The following is a 21745-nucleotide window of genomic DNA, read 5'->3' as shown; positions in this document are numbered from 1 at the left end:
CATTTTACAAACAGGAGCCATGGAAATTCTAAAAGATGATCATAAAGACCCATTAGGACATTAATTTTTATCCTATTGACAGAGGTATCAAGTTGATAAAGGGATTTCATTAATTAGTTTCACTCTTCATGTTCAGGTTCTCTGCTCTCATTCCATAGAAAACTTAAATCTGGGATCCCTGGTGGCATACTTGGTTAAGCATCTGACTCTTGGTTTCAGCTCAGGTCATGATCTTAGTAGTGAGATTGAGCCCCATGCCGGGTTCCACACTTGGTGAAGAGTCTGCTTGAGATTCTCTCTCCCTCTCCCCCTCTGCCCCTCCCACTCGTGATCCTTCTGTCTCTAAAATGAATAAATAAATCTTAAAAAAAAAGAAGAAAACTTAAGTTTGCTAAAGAAATGGATATATGTGGAAATAGGCAGCACCTATATGTCACCTCTTCCTTTCTCAGAAACCCCTGGAGATTTATTTCCTCCGTGGCCTGCTTCTAAACTAGAGAACTCAAGACTACTTTTTATGTGTGTGAATCCCTAAATTAGTGTAGTAGCAGGGCCTGGAGCTGCCTCCTGATGGAGTGAGAACAGCCTGCAAACCCAGACCTTCTCAATCTCTTAAATATGATTGTATCATTTTCTCACAAAAGAGTCAGGACTTCCTCAATATTTCCAAATGGCTACTGCTCTTGAAAAATAAAAGGAACAAAATCTTGGGTAAAGGTCAAGTTCATTTTGTACCTATACTTTGAAGCCTTCCAAGCCTTCCAAAGTGGCCTTTAATCTCTAAAGCATAGTGTCTCTGACACAGTAGGAATGGTTGAGGTCGAGTAGAACACAATGTCCCTGGAACTGTGCCCAAAATACTTAAATCTCTTTGAGAAACCACATCCTCAACGTACTGAAGTTCGTAATAACAAGAGACTATTGCCAGGAGTTGAGAGTTTACAGCTCCCACATCATTCTTTCTTGTTGGTCCAATAAAATATACCAAGTATTGAGTAAGCTAGTAACATTTACTGACCGGCATGTTGGAGAGCTTCATCTCTCTGTACTTTTCTGTTTTAGTTAAACAAAAGGAAGTGTGTGTTATTAAAGAGTATCAAAGGCCATCGAGGAGAGCTGCCAAATATTTTTTAATCATCTTGAAGATAAACAGATATGTTCTAGACTGGTTTAGGAACAAGTCTACCCAACTCATATGAATACCTTGGCATCCTTGTCTCACTGTTTTGACAAGTCTCTAAGAGAAATCTTTTGGTGGTTTCTTTTCTACAGTACATATGATGCTTTAAATAAAGATATTATCAAAAAAGACACCCATTCAATAGGATGGTGGTACTATGTCGTATTCATAGTTTGAAAAACTCATTTTCTTCCTCTTTCCAAATGCAGGTAGCCAAGCTCTCTTCAAACCTAAATCATTACACTCTACCGAATACAAGCCATCCTAACTGATACGGAAACATCTATCCCATCATACCGCACGGCTTGCGCCAAGTCTCCAACTAGTGTCCAGCTTTATTTGCAAAATCCTCCTTTCCTCCATCCACTGACTCCCCAGGGTCCGATCTTCAGCCTTTTCCTCTGCCCACCCGCTTCCCTGGGGAACTCAGCCAATATCTGGGTTTGTTCTTCTATGTGCACAGTGTTATGGTTTGCATTTTTCATGCCTCTGCTTCCTCTGTATTGAAGAGAACTTCCAAACTGCTATGTACAACTTCTCACACAACTTTCAAGGGCTGGCAGCACATTCCTGGGTGTTTGCTCAGGACCTGGTACTTCATCTTATTATCAGTTCCTCTCTCAGGACCAGCATGGCTATCCGTCAGTGCAGCAGCACTGGAGCTGTACAGTCTCATCTCAGGAAAAAGACAACGAATAAGCTCAGGTACTGGGGCCCCTGGGTGGCTCAGTGGCTGAGCATCTGCCTTTGGATCAGGGCATGATCCCAGGGTCCTGGTATCAAGTCCCACATCAGACTCCCTGCAGGGAGCCTGCTTCTCCCTCTGCCTATGTCTCTGCCTCTGTCTCTATGTCTCTCATGAATAAATAAATAAAATATTTTTTAAAAATTAGCTCAGGTGCAAATGATGCCATGGTATCAAGAATGCAAGGTTTCAAATGAATATTCATGCCACCTTTCCAAAGGGATTCTAGTTCTATCCAGACATTATAAACAAAGCAGTTGGGATAGCAACAATATGAGCTTTTCTGGAGGCTCTTGGGTAAGCAAAGATCATTGACAGAGCATTTTCCTCTTTCACAAATGCCATTAACTCAGGAGAAACAGGCGGCTAGAAAAAAAGATGAACATGTTATACTGTGAGGATGAGTGGCTGTTTTTCCAGAACAGCTTTATTAACATGTTAGGAAGATTGGACCTGCAGTGACCCTGAGCTGAATCCTTCATTGGGAGCCTATTAGGATGTGCTTTCTAGGGGCAGCCTGGGTGGCTCAGCGGTTTAGCACTGCCTTCAGCCCAGGACGTGATCCTGAGGGCCGGAGATCAAGTCCCACATCGGGCTCCCTGCATGGAGCTTGCTTCTCCCTCTGCCTGTGTCTCTGCCTCATTCTGTGTCTCTCAGGAATTAATAAATAAAATTTTTAAAAAAGAGGATGTGCTTTCTAGGTCTGGAGGTTGTTGGCATGAGTAAATATAGCTCTGGGAGAAACATGGTCCCAAAGATCCTACCTAGCTGCCGAAGCTGGAAATGACTTCTGCTGCCTCTGACACACTAGAGCACTTTGTTTGTTGCTCATAGCACCTCACTATTTTCTATACTATTAAACTGACTTATGTAAGAACTTACCCAACTAGTTTCAATGCACCCGACAAGGGCTATGCCTCACACATATTTGTATCTCCTACACTCCCTGTATATACCAGTGTTCCAAGAAATACTCGTTAAATGGAGGAATACAAGGGGGAAATATAGAGGTACCTGGATGGCTCAGTCAGCTGAGCATCTGCCTTCAGCTATGTCATGATCCCAAGGTCCTGGGATGGAGCCCCTCATCGGGCTCCCCCCTCAGCAGGGAGTCTGCTTCTCCCTCTGCCCTGCTCCCTGCTTGTGCTCTCTCTTGCTCTCTCCCTCAAATGGATAAATAAAAGCCTTTTTTTTAAAAAGGGGGGGATACAAGCCTTGCATGTAGAGCCCATCTCCTATCACATCTAGCTCCTCCAGGTTCCAGAAAGGGTCCAGCCTCTTTCTATGCAAAATGACACCCTCTTTTCCCACCTCAGACAAGATCTTCTAATGAATACCAATTTAGCACTGATTTTTAACGATCAACTCCACATACATACCTTTTCTAAAACAGCCATCATCAATACTACCATCAAATTTACTCGAACTCCTTATGTGTCAGGTGTTGAAGGGAAGAGAAAAAGATGAAAATCTCAAAAACCATTTCCTGTGTGAGTATTTCTCACTTTACTCTTTACGGATGAACCCCCGAAAATGGGCTCCATGGTCATGGATCTAGGACATCTCAGCTTATAGTTAAAGTCTTTCTGTTTAATTTTCTTCTGCCAGTTCTCATAGGACTCCTAATATGCTAACAGACATCTTGGCACTCAACGATAGGGGCAGAACATGGAGCATTTCCAGAATACATCTGACCAGGAAACTCCCTCTTTGGCAAAACACTTTTGGGATTAGTGCTGCTTAGAAAATATTCCCTTAGGTATGCTTTCTTCCTATTCTGGCTGATGCTCGCAGGGTCCTGAGGGAACACAAAGAACAGGGACTAGAAAGAGGAGTCCTGATAACCAAAGGACTTAGTTTCCAAAGGACCCTAATGGGAATACAGTCTCATGTGAACGTCTCCTGAACAAGAATGTATGTCATCCCACAACACTGAGTCAAACAGGAGAAATCAAATGAAATTGCTTGTATGTCGAGCTAAAATTGCAAGTGCTCTGTGCTGAGTATCGAGGCTGGGACTCTGCCCCTGGAAACCAGGCAGTACAACGAGAAAGTACGTCAGAGCAAGTAGAGAGGGTCAAGGTCAAAGCAGAGCTTCTTGCCAGATTGGCTATGAACTGAGTGCATTCACCTTGCATCGCCCAGTGATTGGGCAGATGCAGCCCTGCCACTCTACTGCATGGAATTGCTTCAGCAGTGGCTCCTGTGATCACGACGGTGGAGATGTGGGAGGGGGAGGGGACCAGGAGCGATTAAATCCTCAGCACAATCTTTCCTACATTTGAACATCAGAGGAGTTTTTAAAAATCTACAAGTTGGGAAAAGTCAGGGACACTCAGGGCTTTTTTGGCCCAAATAATTATGTAAATGAGCAACTGTGCCCATATCTGTGCTTCAGAGTCCACTTTTATGACTCCCCCTGGGCACCAAATGTGGGCCAGTGGTGATTTCTTCCCATCGTGTCGGAAGCCTGAGGTTTTTTACAGAGACATTTATCTGTTGGATCTGGCTGTGGAAACTAGGCCATTGGGTACTTTGGCAAACACACAAAATTAAATCTCAGCCTGAGGTTTCCAGCGTATCATTTGAGTCTGACAAATGACACAAGCGCTGTCAGAATGAAAGGTAATGGACTAGGAGTCCAGGAATCGATCCCTCTGCTTGGAGAGCCTGCCATGAGTAAAGTCCTTTATATGAAAAGGACTCAGTTCAACAGTTTTCGGGATCAAAGTGATCATTACAATTAACTATAATTAACACTCACATTTTCTGTGACTCCACCCAGAATTTTCTTCTTCTGGTAGCATAAAATCCAAACACAAAGCAAACAGCAAAATGAAGTGTTATGCAAACAATACTAGACTGCTCAAATAGAAGGTATCCACATTGTGATCATTATCTGTCCCTTCAGATTCAAGTTCTATGTGTGCTAAATTTAGTTATCAATTCCACTTCCATATCTGTCTGTCTGTCTCTCTCACTCACTTCTGTAGGACCTTGAACCAAATATGTGCATTCTTATGGCATTCTTCTACCTCTAAAGTAGGGGAAACTGCCACTTACTAAAACTCTGCAGTCCACCCCGTCTTCAAAAGGTATTCGTTCAATGAACTTGACATAGAAGTGAAAAAGCTTATTAAAGTCCAGGCCTGAAATGAAGGGCTACATATGGCAGCATCAATCCCATTAAATGGCAGGACAAGGCAAGGACACCAAAGACTTTCTGGCTGGGTCAATGTGTGCTCCTGGGACACCGGAACTTCCCTTCTTCAGGAAGTGCCCAGAATGGACCAGGTATGGGATTTATAAAGACGTTTAGGGCAGCCTGGGTGGCTAAGCGGTTTAGTGCCACCTTTGGCCCAGGGCGTGATCCTGGAGACCCAGGATTGAGTCTCATGTCAGGCTCCCTACATGGAGCCTGCTTCTCCCTCTGCCTGTGTCTCTGCCTCTCTTTCTCTCTCTCTCTGTTTCTCTCATGAATAAATAAATAAAATCTTTAAAAAAAGACATTCAAGGGTGTTTCAGGTTTCAACTGTTAGAAGGCTATTCTACAAAAGTTTGAAACTTCAAGACCAATGATTAAGTCTTTGGGCTGGGATAGTGGGTGTGTACTGTGGGGGCAAGGTAGGGGCTGCAGAGGGGGCAAATAGGGAGAAAGTCGGACTAGGGAGGGAGTAGAATATAGGGGGAGGAAAAAGGAGATTGTGATCTCAAACTGGCAACTACATTATAATCTGAAAACTCAGAACCTCCAGCAGTTGGGTTATCATGGAGCCTAGAGCAATTTCTCTTAAGGAAGCTGCTTATGTGATGTTTCATTCCACCAATAAGGTTCTTTTTGCCATTAACCACAATGCCCAGGCCCCACTTGAGGAGGTGACTGCAAAGCTCCACAGCCTTAAGAGAAATCCTTTGTGTCTGACCGAATGCCCTTTCTGTGCTGCCACTGAAAGCCAGTTCGCTGAGTCACAGAGGGTGACTCTAGACTACTTCTCAAGGAATGGTTAGAAAAGGATTGCTGTGATGAACTATTAAAAATGAATAGCAAGGGGTCCCTGGGTTGGTCAGTCAGTTAAGCCTTTGCCTTCGGCTCAGATCATGATCCCATGATCCTGGGATCCAGCCCCACATTGGGCTCCCAGCTCAGTGGAGAGTCTGCTTCTCCCTCTCCCCACCTTCTGTTCGTGCTCTCTCTCTCAAATAAATAAATAAATAAATAAATAAATAAATAAATAAATAAAAAATAAAAATGAATAGCAAGAAGATGAAAAGAGTTCTGTGAACGGATGATGGGTGCACAATCGTGTGAATATATCTAATGTCACTGAATTATACACCTTGCTTATGCACACGTGTGCTCTCGCTCTCTCTCTCAAATAAATACATTAAAAATCTTAAAAATAAAAAAAGAGAGCTAGGTCAACATTAGCCACTTTCTCTCAAAGCCTCTCCTTTTTTCCTATAAATTTTCAGGGAGAAATCTCTGATTTAGTTTGTAGAGCATAAAGCTTCTACGTGGTTGAAGTGACATCCCAATATATAGAAAAGTCAGGTTAGTTGCTATGGTTTTTTTCCTTCTGTTTTTTTCCCTTTTTTAAAAGAATTGTAGGGGTACCTCAGTGGCTCAGTTGGTCAATCATCCAACTTTTTTCAGCTCAGGTCATGATCTTGGGTCATGGGATCTCAGACTCCACACTGACCATGGAGCCTGCTTAAGATTCTCCCTCTCTCTTTCTCTCTGCCCCTCCCCACCCCACATGTACAGGCTCTCTCTCTCACAAAAAAAAACTTGTGTTAAAATGCACATAACATAAAAATTTATCTTAACCATTAGGTGTATAATGCAGGGCTTTATCCTGTGACTCTGGGATCATGACATGAGAAGGGCAGATGCTTAACCAACTGAGCCACACAGGTGATCCTGACCTAGTTTTCTAAACAGTATAAGGCTTTAAGAGTAATTTCTGTCTACACTCTCCTGTAAACACAAGAAATAAATTTAAAAAAAGAAAGAAATGAAGTCTTTTTAAAATGGAGGGTGGAAAAGAAGTTACTAAAAACTATTTTTTACAAGTGACATCCATATATCTTTGTACTAAATGATAGATCAAAGTGAAAATATATGAACATGGTTATTCTTTGCTTTTAAGAACCCATATATAACTGTAATTTAGAGAAGAAAGCAAATAATCCCTCTTATATTACTTCATTTCTATGATCAAACAGAATTTCTTATCATGAGTACCTTCTCATCACCATGTGCCTGTTCTTACCTAAATGGCTTTTTTTTCATCTCTACCCTGACTTTTATATATTATTTTAAATCCTCTCTTTCTCTTTTTTGTAAAAGACTTGTTTATTTATTTTTAGAGGGGGGGGAAAGGGCAGAGGGAGATGGAAAGAGAGGATCTTCAAGTAGATTCCTCACTGAGCATGGAGCCCGATGCAGGGCTCCTGCCACAACTCATGAGATCATTACCTGAGCCAAAATCAAGAGTCAGACACTCAACCGACTGAGCTACCCAGGCACCCTACCTTTTTTTCTTTTTATTATTTTTTCTTTTTAAATCAAGCAGGATATAATGACATAAAATAAAATACTCTTATCTCCATCATACTTTGACTAATGAGTTCACATAAATCACTTAGCAAAAAGAATACATAACCAACAATTCCAAACCATGCCCTAGACTTCTGGACTTCGTATTTTAACACAGTAATAGAACTCATCTGTAGTCCTCAGCCTGCTGTGCCTGACTGGGATGGCCTGGGGGTTGCTCAGGAGTCAGTTGCTCACTGAAGGCCAGAGGGACTCCAGATTTATGGCTCAGGATGCAAGAGAAGAAGCCACCCTGGTGAATGGCATCACATATGGCTCCCCGGCACTTCCCCAGGATGTGCCTGTGTCCACAGGAGGCCAGGTCCGCAGGAGCCCCTCCCACCTGAGTTGCATGTTAGGACTTCAGAACCCTCTAGGGTAAGGTGATTTTTGTCATACCTCACAGTAGTTTATTAAAAGGATTTACAAGTTGACTTTATGCCTGTGGGATAAGGAATGATGTGATGTGATCCGTAGAACCCTGGGCTCAAGACCTAGAAAGCCTTACTCTGGCACACCTAAGATTTCTGAGCCTCAGTTTTCTTATCTGTAAGATGGGAGGAAATGCTTATTACCTCATAGGATCACTCGGCAACTCAAACGAGGTGACACAAGTATAGGCACATTACAGATGGAAGGCAATACCTATGCACGGGGTGAGGAGGGATGGATTTACGTGATTAAAAGAAAGGAGACCAAAACACAACAAGTAACATCCCCACAAGAAGCCTAATGCCTTTGGTTTCTTGCTGTTCCTACCGAGCAGAGTTGAAAGTGAAAGCATAACTTTCTTTGAACACAAAAGATACACCTTCTGTGAGTTAGTATGGAAAAGTGTTGAAAGCAGCTTAAAAATACATGTCCCTAATCCAAAAGAAACACTCTGTTATAAATCAAGGGGTCAAAGACTCAGCTATTTCTGGCGAGCATTAAGACAAACTATGAAAAAATAAATCCTCTGCTTTCAGCATGGCCTACTGGCTAAAACAAAGTTCACCTCTTAGCAACGACAGAAAAATTTTTACTTAGTATTCCAGAGCACACACATTCTGCAAAGCCTCTGATTTCAGTTGTTGGCATAGAAACCTGAAGTAAATGGCTGTGGGAAGAACAGAAACAATACTAGGAAAACTTGCTTGGTGAGCTGTTACTATCAGGAAAGCCTGTGTTGTTTCAAATAAATCTTCATCACACTATTCTCTAAAAAGAAATGTGTGGTATATATTTATAGTCTCGATTTTCATTTAGGGTGTGAAAGCTAGGAGAAAGTGGGAATGCAGAAATGTGCTGATTTCTCCTTCAAAGCAGTGCCTGCAAAATGCCTTGCTCCATCTCTGGAGGCAGTGTTCGCCCTCTCTACCTACCTACATTATTAAGATCTGGAAGATCCCATTAAAAGAAAAAAAAAAGAAATCAAGCGTTTCTTCCTTCCTCTCCAAGACTTAGCACTGCAAAACTTAACAAAAAGTCTCCGCAACTCAATGAAACTTACTCATAAAATAATCATAATGGTGCATCTAATTTACTAATGCAAGTTATGGATCAATCAATCCAAGAAGCATTCAAATCCACCTGCTTCCCTTATATCATTCAAAGGAAAAGAAGAAATAAGGAGAATTTTTAAGAATCTTTTTTAAAGATTTTATTTATTTACTTGAGAGGGAGAGCGTGCGAAAGAGTACCTCTGGAGGGAGCGGGGAGCAGAGCGAAAGGGAGAAGCAGACTCCCCACTGATCAGGGAGCCTGACCAGGGGCTCAGTCCTGGAACTCTGGGATCATGACCTGAGCCAAAGGCAGACGTTTAACCAACTGAGCCACCCAGGTGCCCTAAAGAGAATGTTTTAAACACACCTAGCTGATGCCACTTCAAATCCACCTTTTAAGTTAAAGACAACATGGTTGATTTAATTTCACAAATCAGAGTCTCCTAAATAGACCCATATCAAATTTACTACATTAAAAAACCTGTTCAAGAACCTTTTGTATAAGAATCAGGATCTACTAGGACACCTGACCAGCTCAGTCAGTAAAGCATGTGACTCTCGATCCTGGGGTTGTGGGTTCAAGCCCCACATCAGGTGTAGAGATTACTAAAGCCAACCAAGCAGAAACAAACTTAAAAAAGAAAAAAGCATCAGGATCTACCAAACTAGAATTAGAATATGTATTCTATTCATAAGATCCAAGGATACAGGCAGAAATGTTAGCTAATGGTAAGCTCCATGCAAGCAGAAACTTTGACTGTCTGTCTACCACTGTATTTCCAGCCTGGAACAATGTCTTATACAGAAGAGACTATCTAGTAACTATTTATTGAACCAATGAATGAATTTGGCAATAACGATGTGAACCTTCTATGCATGAAGTAAATAGACTCCCTGGGAAGGGCTACAGGGTGCAAAATACCACTGAACGTTTATCCCCATTGCTCAGCTCAGAGGCTCAGGCTTGAAACTCCACATTGTCAAGTCAGAATTTGCACTGTAAATGCAATCTACCAAAGGTCAAGAATAATTCTTTGGTGAATACTAAAAATCATCCTGGAATAAACTGAAACTGGAGGAATGTCAGTCTGCTGACAGAAGAAATAATCGAGGCATTCTCTAAGGCTGCATACTGGGAAAATTTAAAAGCTGAAGCAATCTGAGCCACAAAGAATATGGCTCAGTTTTAACTACACAATCGCAATCTTCTGGTGATTCACCCACCACCACTTTGGTATTACTTACTGAAAAGAATGCACTGTGGTAGATTATAGAAGCTGAGGTTGTCATGAGAGCTGATACAGAGAGTGCCACAAAGATAATTTGGAATATTAACCCGATACACTACGGTGATGGGGAAAAGTCCATGTGTCTCCCCAAAAGTGGATGGAACAGTGAGAGCTGAGATATTTTTAAAGAAGTAGAATTATGTTTTGTTACATGGTTTATTAATAATCTTACATGGAATATAAAATTTCCCTAATCTGGCCTCCTCACTTTATGGCTCCCTAGTCATTATAAAAACATCTACTACACTGATTATTTCTCATTGCAGAAATGATATGATTTATTAGAAACACTAGCAGAAAGGCACTCTTTCAGATAAAATAAGTTAACCTCTAACTGACCCACTATTTGTTTTATCTTCACATTGCTGTCTAACTTGGGGGGGAAGTATGTGTTCTTTGGCAGGTTAAAGTATGTGAGAGGATAGTTTAATAGTATTTCTAAAGACCATCTTTTCTTTAAATGAGATTATGTCTTAAATAAAAAGTGTGATCTTTAGTTTACCTTGTCAGTCTTAAAATTCATTAACAGTATAAGCTCACAGGGTAGGTAGAGCATTACTTATCAATTGGCTTTACTTCTTGAACCTCAACTTTCTCCTCTGTAAAATGCGGGTAACTGTGCCTGCCTAAAAAGGTGGATGTCATGAGTTCAAGAACAAAAAAGCACTTCCTTGTTTACTGTGAGCCTCCAGGGAAAATAAAAATCTCTCAGCACCTGAATGTTAGAGAGGAAGAGATTATAAGCATGAGTCTGCTCGGATTCCAGAACAATCATCAGACTCGCTTGCTTTCCAGTTGGACTGGACAGTGAATTTGCATGACCGTTTAACGAGTAGTTGAGTGTGAATACATTAAATATGCTAATTCACATAAAAGTGTTCAGTAAATGTTAGTTGCTATCATTCTCACTGTTGTTATTATTGACTAGTCCAGGGAAACACCATACCGTGCAGAAAAGATATAGTGGGGAAGCAAAGGGATTTTTCTCTTTTTGATTGTGAAGCCTATGGAAGCCAGTGTTCATCAACACTTTGTATAATTTTTTATACTTTTATACTTTCTTCATTCCTCCCTTGACCTCTGAACCTAATTTGGCCAGACACTTCCCCTAAGCATCCCGAATCATCCCAAACCAGCTATCAGAATTTCCCACAATCCCCTGATTGTGTGTCAGTGTGCATACATCACAAGTACCCTTAACTTGAAGCCCAAAAGTCCCTGGAGGCTCCAGACCCACGTGATTGCCTGGGGTAGAGCTGCTGAGAAATGATGCGGTTACTGGTGTGGCAATCCTGGCATTAGAATGAGTAAATGAGGGGCACCTGAGTGGCTCAGTTAAGTGCCCAACTCTTGGTTTTGGCTCAGGTGGTGATCTCAAGGTCATGGGATCAAGCCCTGTGTCAGGCTCCCCATTCAGTGTGGAGTCTGCTTAAGATTCTCTCTCCCTATGCCCCTTCCTCCCATGTGCTCTCTCTAATAAATACATAAATCTTCAAAAAAATTAGTCAATTATGCCTGCCTTCATGATGCTAGTTCCAGGAAGTGGGCCTCAGGGGCAGATCACAGAACTTGACCTCCCAAGGCACATTTCCAGACCCCAGCTGCTCCATGTTTGGCTTCAGTAAGACAGAAAAACACTGGCAACAGCTGCTGTTTCTTGCATGGATAACAGCAGAGTTTAAACAGTCTCATTTCAACAGCATGAAACTACACAACCCAGCTAGACCTCCCAAGAGTCCAGGCCCAATACAGAGGAAATTATCAAAGTGTGCAAAGAAATGTCAGGTAAGGACAGCCTGGGTGGCTCAGTGGTTTAGCACCGCCTTCAGCCCAGGGTGTGATCCTGGAGACCCGGGATCGAGTCCTGCGTCGGGCTCCCTGCGTGGAGCCTGCTTCTGCCTGTGTCTGTGCTTCTCTCTCTCTTTCATTAATAAATAAATAAAATCTTAAAAAAAAATGTCAGGTAAGAATGAGAATGAATATGTGTTCAGTCTTAAGAAGTGGTCCTTAGGGCCTTAGAATCGCCTCATAGGTGCTTCAGGGGCTGCCTGGGGCTCTGTGTCTGTGGGTGTCTGCAACAGGTGACTCCTGCCCCCCACTATTCCCCATCAAGGATGAAGCAGAAAAACAGCTGAGAGCCTCCTACCCCCACTCAAGTTGGACTGGGGGTGAGAGTGCAGCCTCCAAGGGCAACAGTGGATGATGTAGAGGAGAACCAAGCTGAGGCCTGACCCGGGGCAGTGATTCCCAGAGTCCACAAGGATTCTTTTTTAAAGGAAAAGAAAAAGAAAAGGTGGAATAATTGCTGTAAAGTTGAGAGCCTATTGGTACAGTTGTTTTGAGGAAAAAACAATTAAAAACAAAACCAGGGACGCCTGGGTGGCTCAGCAGTTGAGTATCTGTCTTTGACTCAGGGCATGATCCGGGGCTCTGGGATTGAGTCCCACATCGGGCTCCTGCGGAGAGCCTGTGTCTCTGCCTCTTTCTCTCTCTGTCTCTCATGAATAAATAAATAAAATCTTAAAAAAATGTTTTCTCAAATACGATGCTCTCCCACAGGTTGAGTAAAATGTCAGACTTACCTTGACATACTGTACAAGACGCTCATTTACGTTCACTTTGTAAGTCTCTAGACCCAGCTCCTTAGATAGTCGTAAGATTCTGTTCTGAGTTGGTCCTACATAAGCCCCACCAACATCTACGTAATCGACATGTTCATTCTGTAGAAAGAGAAAAAGTGACCAGGAGACTTTAGTTAAAACTCAGGAAAAAAAAAAAAAAAAGGTTTCTAGGTCTTAAAGACAAAAACATTTATTCTTTACAACTAACGAATATCTCACTTTCTCCTATGAAAGCAGCAAGTCTTTCTCCTCCACCCAAGGATTTGGGACAGAACCCTGTATGACACTCATCACTAAGCAATCCCATTTGTACAGCTACTAGTGAGGCAATTCGACAATAACATGCATTACACATAAAGAATGCTATCGTACATTGTGCCAATCTAGATCTTTTTCAAAGCATTAAAGTTTTTATCTATGCTTTTCTCTGCGGTTGTTGGTATAGGCCTAATTCTCCGATTTCCAACAGATGAAGTTTTAAATCAGCCCACAGTGATGGGCTCTTGAGCTTATTTTAAAATACCAGCTGGAGCGGGAGGGTGGGGCGCGCCTGGATTGCTCAGTTGGTTAAGCATCTGCCTTCGCCTAGGTCATGATCCCGGGGTCCTGGGATGGAGCCCCGCATCAGGCTCCCTGCTCAGTGGGAAGTCAGCTTCTCTCCTGCCCTTCCTCACTCCATTCGTGTTCGTTGTCAAATAAATAAAATCGGGCAGCCTGGGTGGCTCAGCGGTTTAGCGCTGCCTTCAGTCCAGGGTGTGATCCTGGAGACCTGGGATGGAGTCCCACGTCGGGCTCCCTGCATGGAGCCTGATTCTCCCTCTGCCTGTGTCTCTGCCTCTCTCTCTCTCTCTGTGTGTCTCTCTCATGAATAAATAAAATCTTTAAAAATAATAATAATAAAAAGAAAAAGAAAAAAAAAACAGAATGAGGCTCCTGGGTGGCTCGGTTGGTTAAGTGTCTGCCTTTGGCTCAGGTTATGATCCTGGGGTCCTGGGATCGAGTCCCACGTTGGGCTACCTGCTCAGCAGGGAGTCTGCTTCTCCACCTCCGCCCCTCTCCCTGCTCATGCTCTCTCCTGCTCATGATCACATACTCTCTTCTCTCTGTCGAATAAATAAATCTTAAAAAAAAAAAATACTAGCTGGGAAAAATATATCACAGAAAAAGGTACACAAAGGTATAAAAAGATTCATATACCTAACAAATTATTTTTTATAAATAGCACCATCCTTCCTTCATAAACTAAAATTTACTTTCTCTTCTTGTGTGCAGTTCCCTATTTTCCCCAGCTTTTTTTATTAACACATTTCCTGGTAATTTAATCAATAGACTGACATACTGGTGACTTCCACCCCCTCCCTGTGTTTGTAATAACTTCTGGGTCTGTTTTTATTTTGTTGTTTATACCCGTTCTTATCCATGTTGCGTTTGTTTCTTGTTTGCCTGATGATTTTCTATGGCATGCCACTCATTGAATTTGAAAAAATACGGAAAGAATCTGAATCCTAGGAGGATGATCATCTTTCTCAGAGAGGATTTGTCTGTTTCTGCCTAGCACCTGGGGACCCTTATGATACCAGGTAACTTTATTGCATTTCCTGTGCCTGAGACGATTTGAAGCTGGGCCGCAATGCACACCTGCTCTATTCTTCTTAAAGTTCACCCTTAGTCCAAGGACACAGGCCAACCCAAAGTATGAGGACTTTACCAATACCTCCCTCCATATGCACCCACTTTGGTGGGTTCTGGACTTGACCTTCAGTTGCTCTAGCTTTGGATGACTTCTGAAAGTACTACTCAGCCTCTCATTTGCTTCTTCGGTGGTCAGTAAACTCCCACTCCCCACTCCCCACCTCCAGGAGAAAAGTAGGTCAATCCTTTCCAGATGATGGCCCAGTGATTCTTTACCACATTCTTAGTTCTCTGATGCTTCAGAGATCTGTGGGTGTGTGTACAGTGCAATTTGTCCAATCTCTGTGTATTCAGAATTGGGACAATTCACCTCAAGTGTTATTTCCAGATTATTCAGCCTTGCCTTCCTGGTGAAACCCAACCTGATATTATCTTTCCATTGCAGGATAAGCTTTGCTAACATTTTATTTAGGATTTTTATAGCCAAAGGCATGAGTGAAATTGAGATTCTCCTCTCTTCTACCTCATCCTCATCTGTCTTTTGCATTACAGTATTGCCAATCTCATAAATCAATGATCATATTTTCTTCTATCCTTTTGAAGGGTCTGTATATAAATAGAATGATTTATTCTTTGAACATTAGGTAGAACATACCTCTAGAGCTATCCAGGCATGCCGTTTTCATTTTGGGAAAATCTTTTTTTGTAAGATTTTATTTATTTGTTAGAGGGGGGAGGGCAGGCAGAGACACAAGGCAGAGGGAGAAGCAGGCTCCATGCAGAGAGCCCGACGTGGAACTCATCCAGGGTCTCCAGGATCACGCCCTGGGCTGAAGGCGGCGCTAAACCGCTAAGCCACCGGGGCTGCCCAATTTTGGGAAAATCTTAAACTATGAGATTCAATTTACTTCGAGGCTAAAGTAGGACCCATATTTTCTGTTTCTTTTTAAATCAGTGTTAATTTTGATAGGCATATTTTTCCTTATACATTTCATGTATGTTTCAAAACTGTTGGTTTAAAGTTCATGACATCAATTTTTCATTTACTCTTTACTGAATCAGTAGTTAGATTTACATTTTCATCCCTTTTACTGTTTATTTGAGATGTCCCTTTTTTCTTTTTCTTGAAAAATCTTACCAGACACTTCTTTATTTTTAGTCTCTTCAAAGAATCAACCTTTGTTTCATTGATCCTCTTTACTGAATGTTTATTTTCTGTATCACTGATTTATGCAATTTCACTGTCTCTTTTAGATTTATTATATTCTTAATTTTCTAACTCCTTTTATGCTTAGTTCATTCATACTGAGCCTTTTTTCTTTCCCAATGGAAGAATTCAGACTATAAATCTTCCTCTAAATACTGCTTTAGCTATATACACAACTTTAGTTTAATATTTCCTTTGTACAGTTTTAAGTGTTTTCGCAATTCCATTACAATTTCTCTTTAGATTCATGTTTCTATAAACTTTGGTGGGTTTTAACGTCTACAGCTGGGATTTTTTTTAATCTTTTTGTCATAACTGCAGTGTACTCAAAGAATGTGGATTTTATGACAATTCTTGAGGCTCATGTTATGCCCTCATACATGATCAATTTTCAAAGACTTTTCATATTTGCCCGAAAAAAAACAATATAGTCTCTAAAAGTGATATGCATAGTTCATATATGTCCATTAGAATAAGCTTAAAAAATGAGCTTTTTCATTTGCTTAATCTATCATTAACTTAGAAAATTATGTAAAAAAAAATCCCCTACTTCATTGGGCATTTATCTTTGATTCCTGTTAATTTTTGCTTTATATTTTGGGGCACATTATTCACTGTATACAAGTTCAGAATTGTTTGATTTTCTGGGTCTTTTATTATTATGTACAGACACTTACTTCAATGACATGCTTTTGCTCAAAGTTTACTTTGTCTGATATTAATAGAGTTAATACTATCTCTTTTTCTTAAGATTTTATTTATTTATTCATGAGAGACACACAGAGAGAGGCAGAGACATAGGCAGAGGGAGATGCAGGCTCCTCACAGGGAGCCCAATGTGGGACTCCATCCCAAGACCCTGGATCACAAGTCAAAGGCAGACACTCAACCACTGAGCCATCCAGGAGTCCCTTTGTCTATCTCTTTCTCTGTCTTTCAGTTAGAGTTTAAATCTGACTATTGTTTTCCTTTAATTGATGAATTTAGCATTTATATTTATTATTATTCCTTTTTAAATGTCTTAACTTACTTATTTTATTATGTTTTTTCAAATAGTTTTTGCCCTGATTTCTTTCTGTCTTTTGGATTGAAGGCTCTCTTCTTTTTCTCTTAGTTTTTTCTTGCACTTGTTTGGAAGTTATACAGACAGGCCTATTTTAGACATTTTCCTAACAATATTAACATGCATACTTAATATAGTCTAAAGTTTATCAGTAGATTATCTTCCTACTGAAAAATACAAAAATCTTTATACTTCAATTGTTATCATCCTTTTTCCAATCTGTAAGCTATAAAAGTACTTTGGTTTGGGTTTGTCTCCAAAAAAATTGACATTACTTTGTTTTATGCTTTTGATGCTGCTGAATTTTATTTAAATATTTACCAACATCTTTGCTCACTGTCCCCTATTGAATCTCAGACCTTTTGCTTGTAATTGTTTTCCCTCTGCTTGAAATACATTTTTCTTTATAATTTCCTCCAAACTGGTTCCTAAAGTCTCTGTTTTTGTCACTCTGGCAAAAAGACAGTTCAAGCAGGTAATGAATTCAGTTTAGTTCCTCTTTCTCTCTATCTCAGAACACGGAAGATATCTTCTGGCATCTGTTTTTGTTGTTCCAAGGGTCACTTATAAATCTAATTGTTGATTTTTTAAGAGTATGTATGATTTATCTTTTTTGTCTTTTAAAAAATAATTGCTTGTGAGATCTATTTCTTTGGTATACTACAGCTTCTCTGTGCCTGAGTGAGAATTTCTTTTTGTTTATCATGTGTCGGACCTGATAGGTTTCCTCGTGTCTTTCAACAATGCTGAGAATCATCAGCTATTATTTCTTTATACCATGATAATTCTATCTTTCGTGTCTTAGCTGCCTGCCACCCCTGAAAACATATTTTCCAATCTTTGCTTCTGAGCTGCATGCTAGATAATTCTTTCAGTTCTAGCGGTTCATTCACTGTCTTCAGCTGTGCCTAATATACTATTAAATATGCCTGCTGAATTTTTTCATTTTAATTAGTATATTTTCATTTCTAGAAATTATTTTTTAATTTACTTGATCATTTTTTTAGTTTCTTTACCCTGCTCCTAGTTTTAAGCACTTCTTTTCTTTAAAAAATTTATTTATTTATTTATTTGACAGAGAGAGGGAGAGCACAAGCAGGGGGAGCAGCAGGCAAAGGCAGAAGGAGAAGTGACCCTTGCTGAGCAGAGTCTGGAGGCTTGATCCCCTGACCCTGAGATCATGACCCAAGCTGAAGGCAGACACCCAACCAACTGACTGAGCCACCCAGGGGCCTGGCCCCTAAGTACTTCTCTTCTTTAAAACATGCCAAACAGAAAAACCAAAGGTTAAAAAATAAATTAATTTACAAATTTAAAAATAAAACAATACCAAATAAATAAGTAAGTAAGTAAGTAAGTAAATAAATAAATAAATAAATAAATAAATAAAACAAAACCATGCTGAACAGTAATTTTTTACTCTGTCTTATTTGACTGTTACAAAATCTTTCTGGATCATTTTTTTATGCTTATCCTTCTGTGGTGCCTTGTTTCCTTGTGTGCTTTCTCATTTTTAACTATGAGTTACTTATTTTCTTTGGAACTTTCCCTGTGTAAATAATCTGAGGCCTGGGTGTAAAGGATTTGAGTCTACTTCTGCTTTGGGGATGCACTTGTTTATTCCACAAATAGATCATGCTCTCCTACAAGGTGCCAGGTACTCTTCAAAGAGCTTCTGTTGCATCAGCAAACAAAGCAAAGATTCCTCCTCTGAAGGAACTTACACTAAGTGGGAAGAGACCCATTGGGAGTGAACCCCAAACATAATAACTATCTCAGGTTGACAAGAACAAGAAAAGACAAAGAATAACAATAGGACAGGGGGACTGAAACTGCAGAGGAAAGATTCCAATTTAACATACAATGCATATGTAGGCCTCCTTGAAGAGGGAATATTTACATAAAGACTTGAAGGAAATGAAGGAATTGTCCGTATGCCAAGAGAAGAGCATTCCTGGCAGAAAGTACAACCAGTGCAGATTCTAAGGTGGAAGGGTGACTAGCCTGTTCAAGAAAGAGGAGGCCAGTTGGCTAGAACAGAGTGAGCAAGGAAAAGAGAACTGGAGGGGCACCCAGGTGGCTCAGTCGGTTAAGAGTCCAACTCTTGATTTCAGGTCAGGTCATGATCTCAGGGTTGTGAGATCAAACTTCACGTCAGGCTCTGTGCTGATGTGGAACCTTCTTGGGAGATTCTCTTTCCCTCTCTCTCCCTCTACTCTTCTCTCCTCTCAAAAAAAAAAAAAGAAAAGAGAATGTGACATGAGGTTAGAGAGGTTATTAGGGGGCAGGTCATGGAAAGCCTCACAGGGCATTGTAAGGACACCAGTTGGCCTCTGAGTGCGAAGGAAAGCCTTTGGAAGCTTTTGAGCAGAGATGTGCCAAAGATCTGACTTAGGTTTGACAGGCTCACTCTGGCTGCTGCACTAAGAATAGATTCTAGGAGGCAAGGGTGAAAGCAGGGAAATCAGTTAGGAGATCATTTCAGCAATCTGGTGTAGAGATGATGGTGGCTCCCACCAGGTGGTAGCCATGGAAGTGGTGCAAAGCAGTGAATTCTGGATATATCTGAAGGCAGAGTCAACAGAGTGAATGTGAGGCCTGAGAGTTTTGAGTGTGACTCTCGAGTTTTTTGGAGTTGCCATCCTTTGATACAAGGAAGGCTGCTGGAATGGAGTTCTTGATGGAGAAGATCAGAAGTTCAGGTAGGGTGTGTGAAATTTGAGATGTCCGTTCAACATCCAGGAGGTCTGCAAATTTCTGATTTCCATGTCAAGGCGGCAGAGTATATTTTATTCAGCATTCTACTTATTTCAATGGAGGCAGTTAATCAGGGCTTCCATTCTGTCATAATACCAGAAATGACATGTGCTTTTGACTTCTTTCACCTGTCCCTTAAATAATCCTTACATTGTCTTTTACTAACTCCTGGTACTGTTCTCTAAACCTTCTCTCATCTCCAGCACCCCTTTTAAATATAAAACAAAACTGGAGTCACTACTCCAATAAATTTCTAGGCTTTAATAAAGACAGCAAGAGGACTCATGGGAACTTCCACACATGATGCCTTTAGAGTACTGAAACTATCTTTAAAGCAAATAATCCTAAGTGAAGTAGTAAAACGTGTGAGGCATTTTACGGAATACTCCTATTTTTACCATATAACCTATTACAATATTATCAACTATACTCCCTATGCTGTACTTTTCAACCCTGGGAAAAGTTCTCTTACTTATTTTATAACTGGAAGTTTGTACCTCTTAATCCACTTTACCTATTTCGTCCACCCCCTCCCCACCCAGGTACCACCCCTCTAGCAACCACTAGTTTGTTCTCTATACTTAGTTGGCTTCTGGTTTGTTTGTTGTCTTTGTGTTCATTTGTTTTCTTTTACAGAATGTTTCTTTACAAAGGTGAAAGACTCTAAAGGAGGTGCATCAGGTTCAGCATGAAGATATCAGAACTGTATTACCATATTCTGCTCTGTTGTACCTCCACCTTGAGGGTCTTGCTTTTGATCTTATGTCTCAGACTCTGAAGAGGGCACAAACATGCAACTAGATAGAAACAAATACACCATCCCTATGATAGCCATGCAGGCATTTCGACTTCATAAATATGGTCCTGAAGAATTATAAAGGAACTGCACTAAGAAAAAATTGGGGAGTTCTTTCTTTCTTTCTAAATTTATTTTAGGTAAGCTCCACACCCAACATGGTACTTGAACTCACAACCCTAAGATCAAAAGTCACATGTTCTATCAATTGAGCCAGCCAGGCACCCCTAAAGATTTTATTTTATTATTTTTTTTATTTTTATTTTTTTTTATTTATGATAGGCACACAGTGAGAGAGAGAGAGGCGGAGACACAAGGAGAGGGAGAAGCAGGCTCCACGCAGCGGGAGCCTGACGTGGGACTCGATCCCGGGTCTCCAGGATCGCACCCTGGGCCAAAGGCAGGCGCCAAACCGCTGCGCCACCCAGGGATCCCAAGATTTTATTTTTTTAAAAGATTTTATTTAGGGATGCCTGAGTGGCTCAGCGGTTGAGCATCTACCTTTGGCCAATGGTGTGATCTCAGGATTCGAGATCAAGTCCCACACCGGGCTCCTTGCAGGGAGCCTGCTTCTCCCTCAGCCTGTGTCTCTGCATCTTTCTCTCTCTCTACCTCTCTCTTTTTTAAAAAATATTTTATTTTTTTTTAAGAGAGAGCAGGAGGAGGGGCAGAGGGAGAGGGAGAAGCAGGCTCCCCACTGAGCAGAGAGCCCAATGCAGGGCTTGATACCAGGACCCTGGAATCATGACCTGAGCCAAAGGCAGATGCTTAACTGACTGAGCCACCCAGGTGCCCCTAAAGATTTTATTATTAAGCAATCTTTACACCCAACGTAGGGCTCACACCTACAACCCAGAGATCAAGAGTCACACACTCCACCAACCGAGCCAACCAGGCACCCTGAAAAATTGGGAAGTTCTGAGCTCATAGGAGATCTATCTGAATAGCTGTCAAGTACAATACCAAATTTAACATTTCGGAATTTAAAGATCTAAACTTAAAGATCAGAACTTAAAGAGGAACTCTTAGGGCATCTCCACTCCAAATTATCCTAATTGACTATACTCTTAGAAGGAATTCTAACAATATTCAATTCAGTTTCTTATTAAATAGTATTTTTGTCCCTTTTTCGCAAAGCCCTTTTTTTCTCCTTTATTCACTGGAAACCTTATAAAAGGTAAGTCTAGTTTGTAAGTATTTCAAAGTTCCTTTCTCATATACCTGATGAGTTACAATATCATGCTAAATACACAATAGTGTCTGTATGGTGCTAACATATATAAATGATGCAGCATGGAAAATCAGCCTGGGGCAATAACACAGATGGGGACAGGCATGCTGAAATTCTCATTTCCCTTATAGCAAGAAACCT

At 40.9% G+C, this 21745-nt stretch overlaps 1 protein-coding gene across 1 annotated transcript in view; it reads right to left on the bottom strand.

The window, feature by feature from the left end:
• The window catches only part of MAOA (monoamine oxidase A), a 68555-nt gene that overhangs the window by 24784 nt on the left and 22026 nt on the right, over positions 1-21745 (bottom strand). The window contains exon 3 of the mRNA XM_041741091.1: positions 12880-13017. Coding sequence (XP_041597025.1) covers positions 12880-13017 — 138 coding nt within the window. The remainder of the gene's footprint in view (positions 1-12879; positions 13018-21745) is intronic.

This window comes from Vulpes lagopus, chromosome X (genome assembly GCF_018345385.1).
Source record: "Vulpes lagopus strain Blue_001 chromosome X, ASM1834538v1, whole genome shotgun sequence".
In the NCBI taxonomy this organism is placed as follows: Eukaryota; Metazoa; Chordata; class Mammalia; order Carnivora; family Canidae; genus Vulpes; species Vulpes lagopus.
The sequence above is the reverse complement of the archived record's forward strand: the minus strand, read 5'-3'. Positions and strand labels throughout refer to the sequence as shown.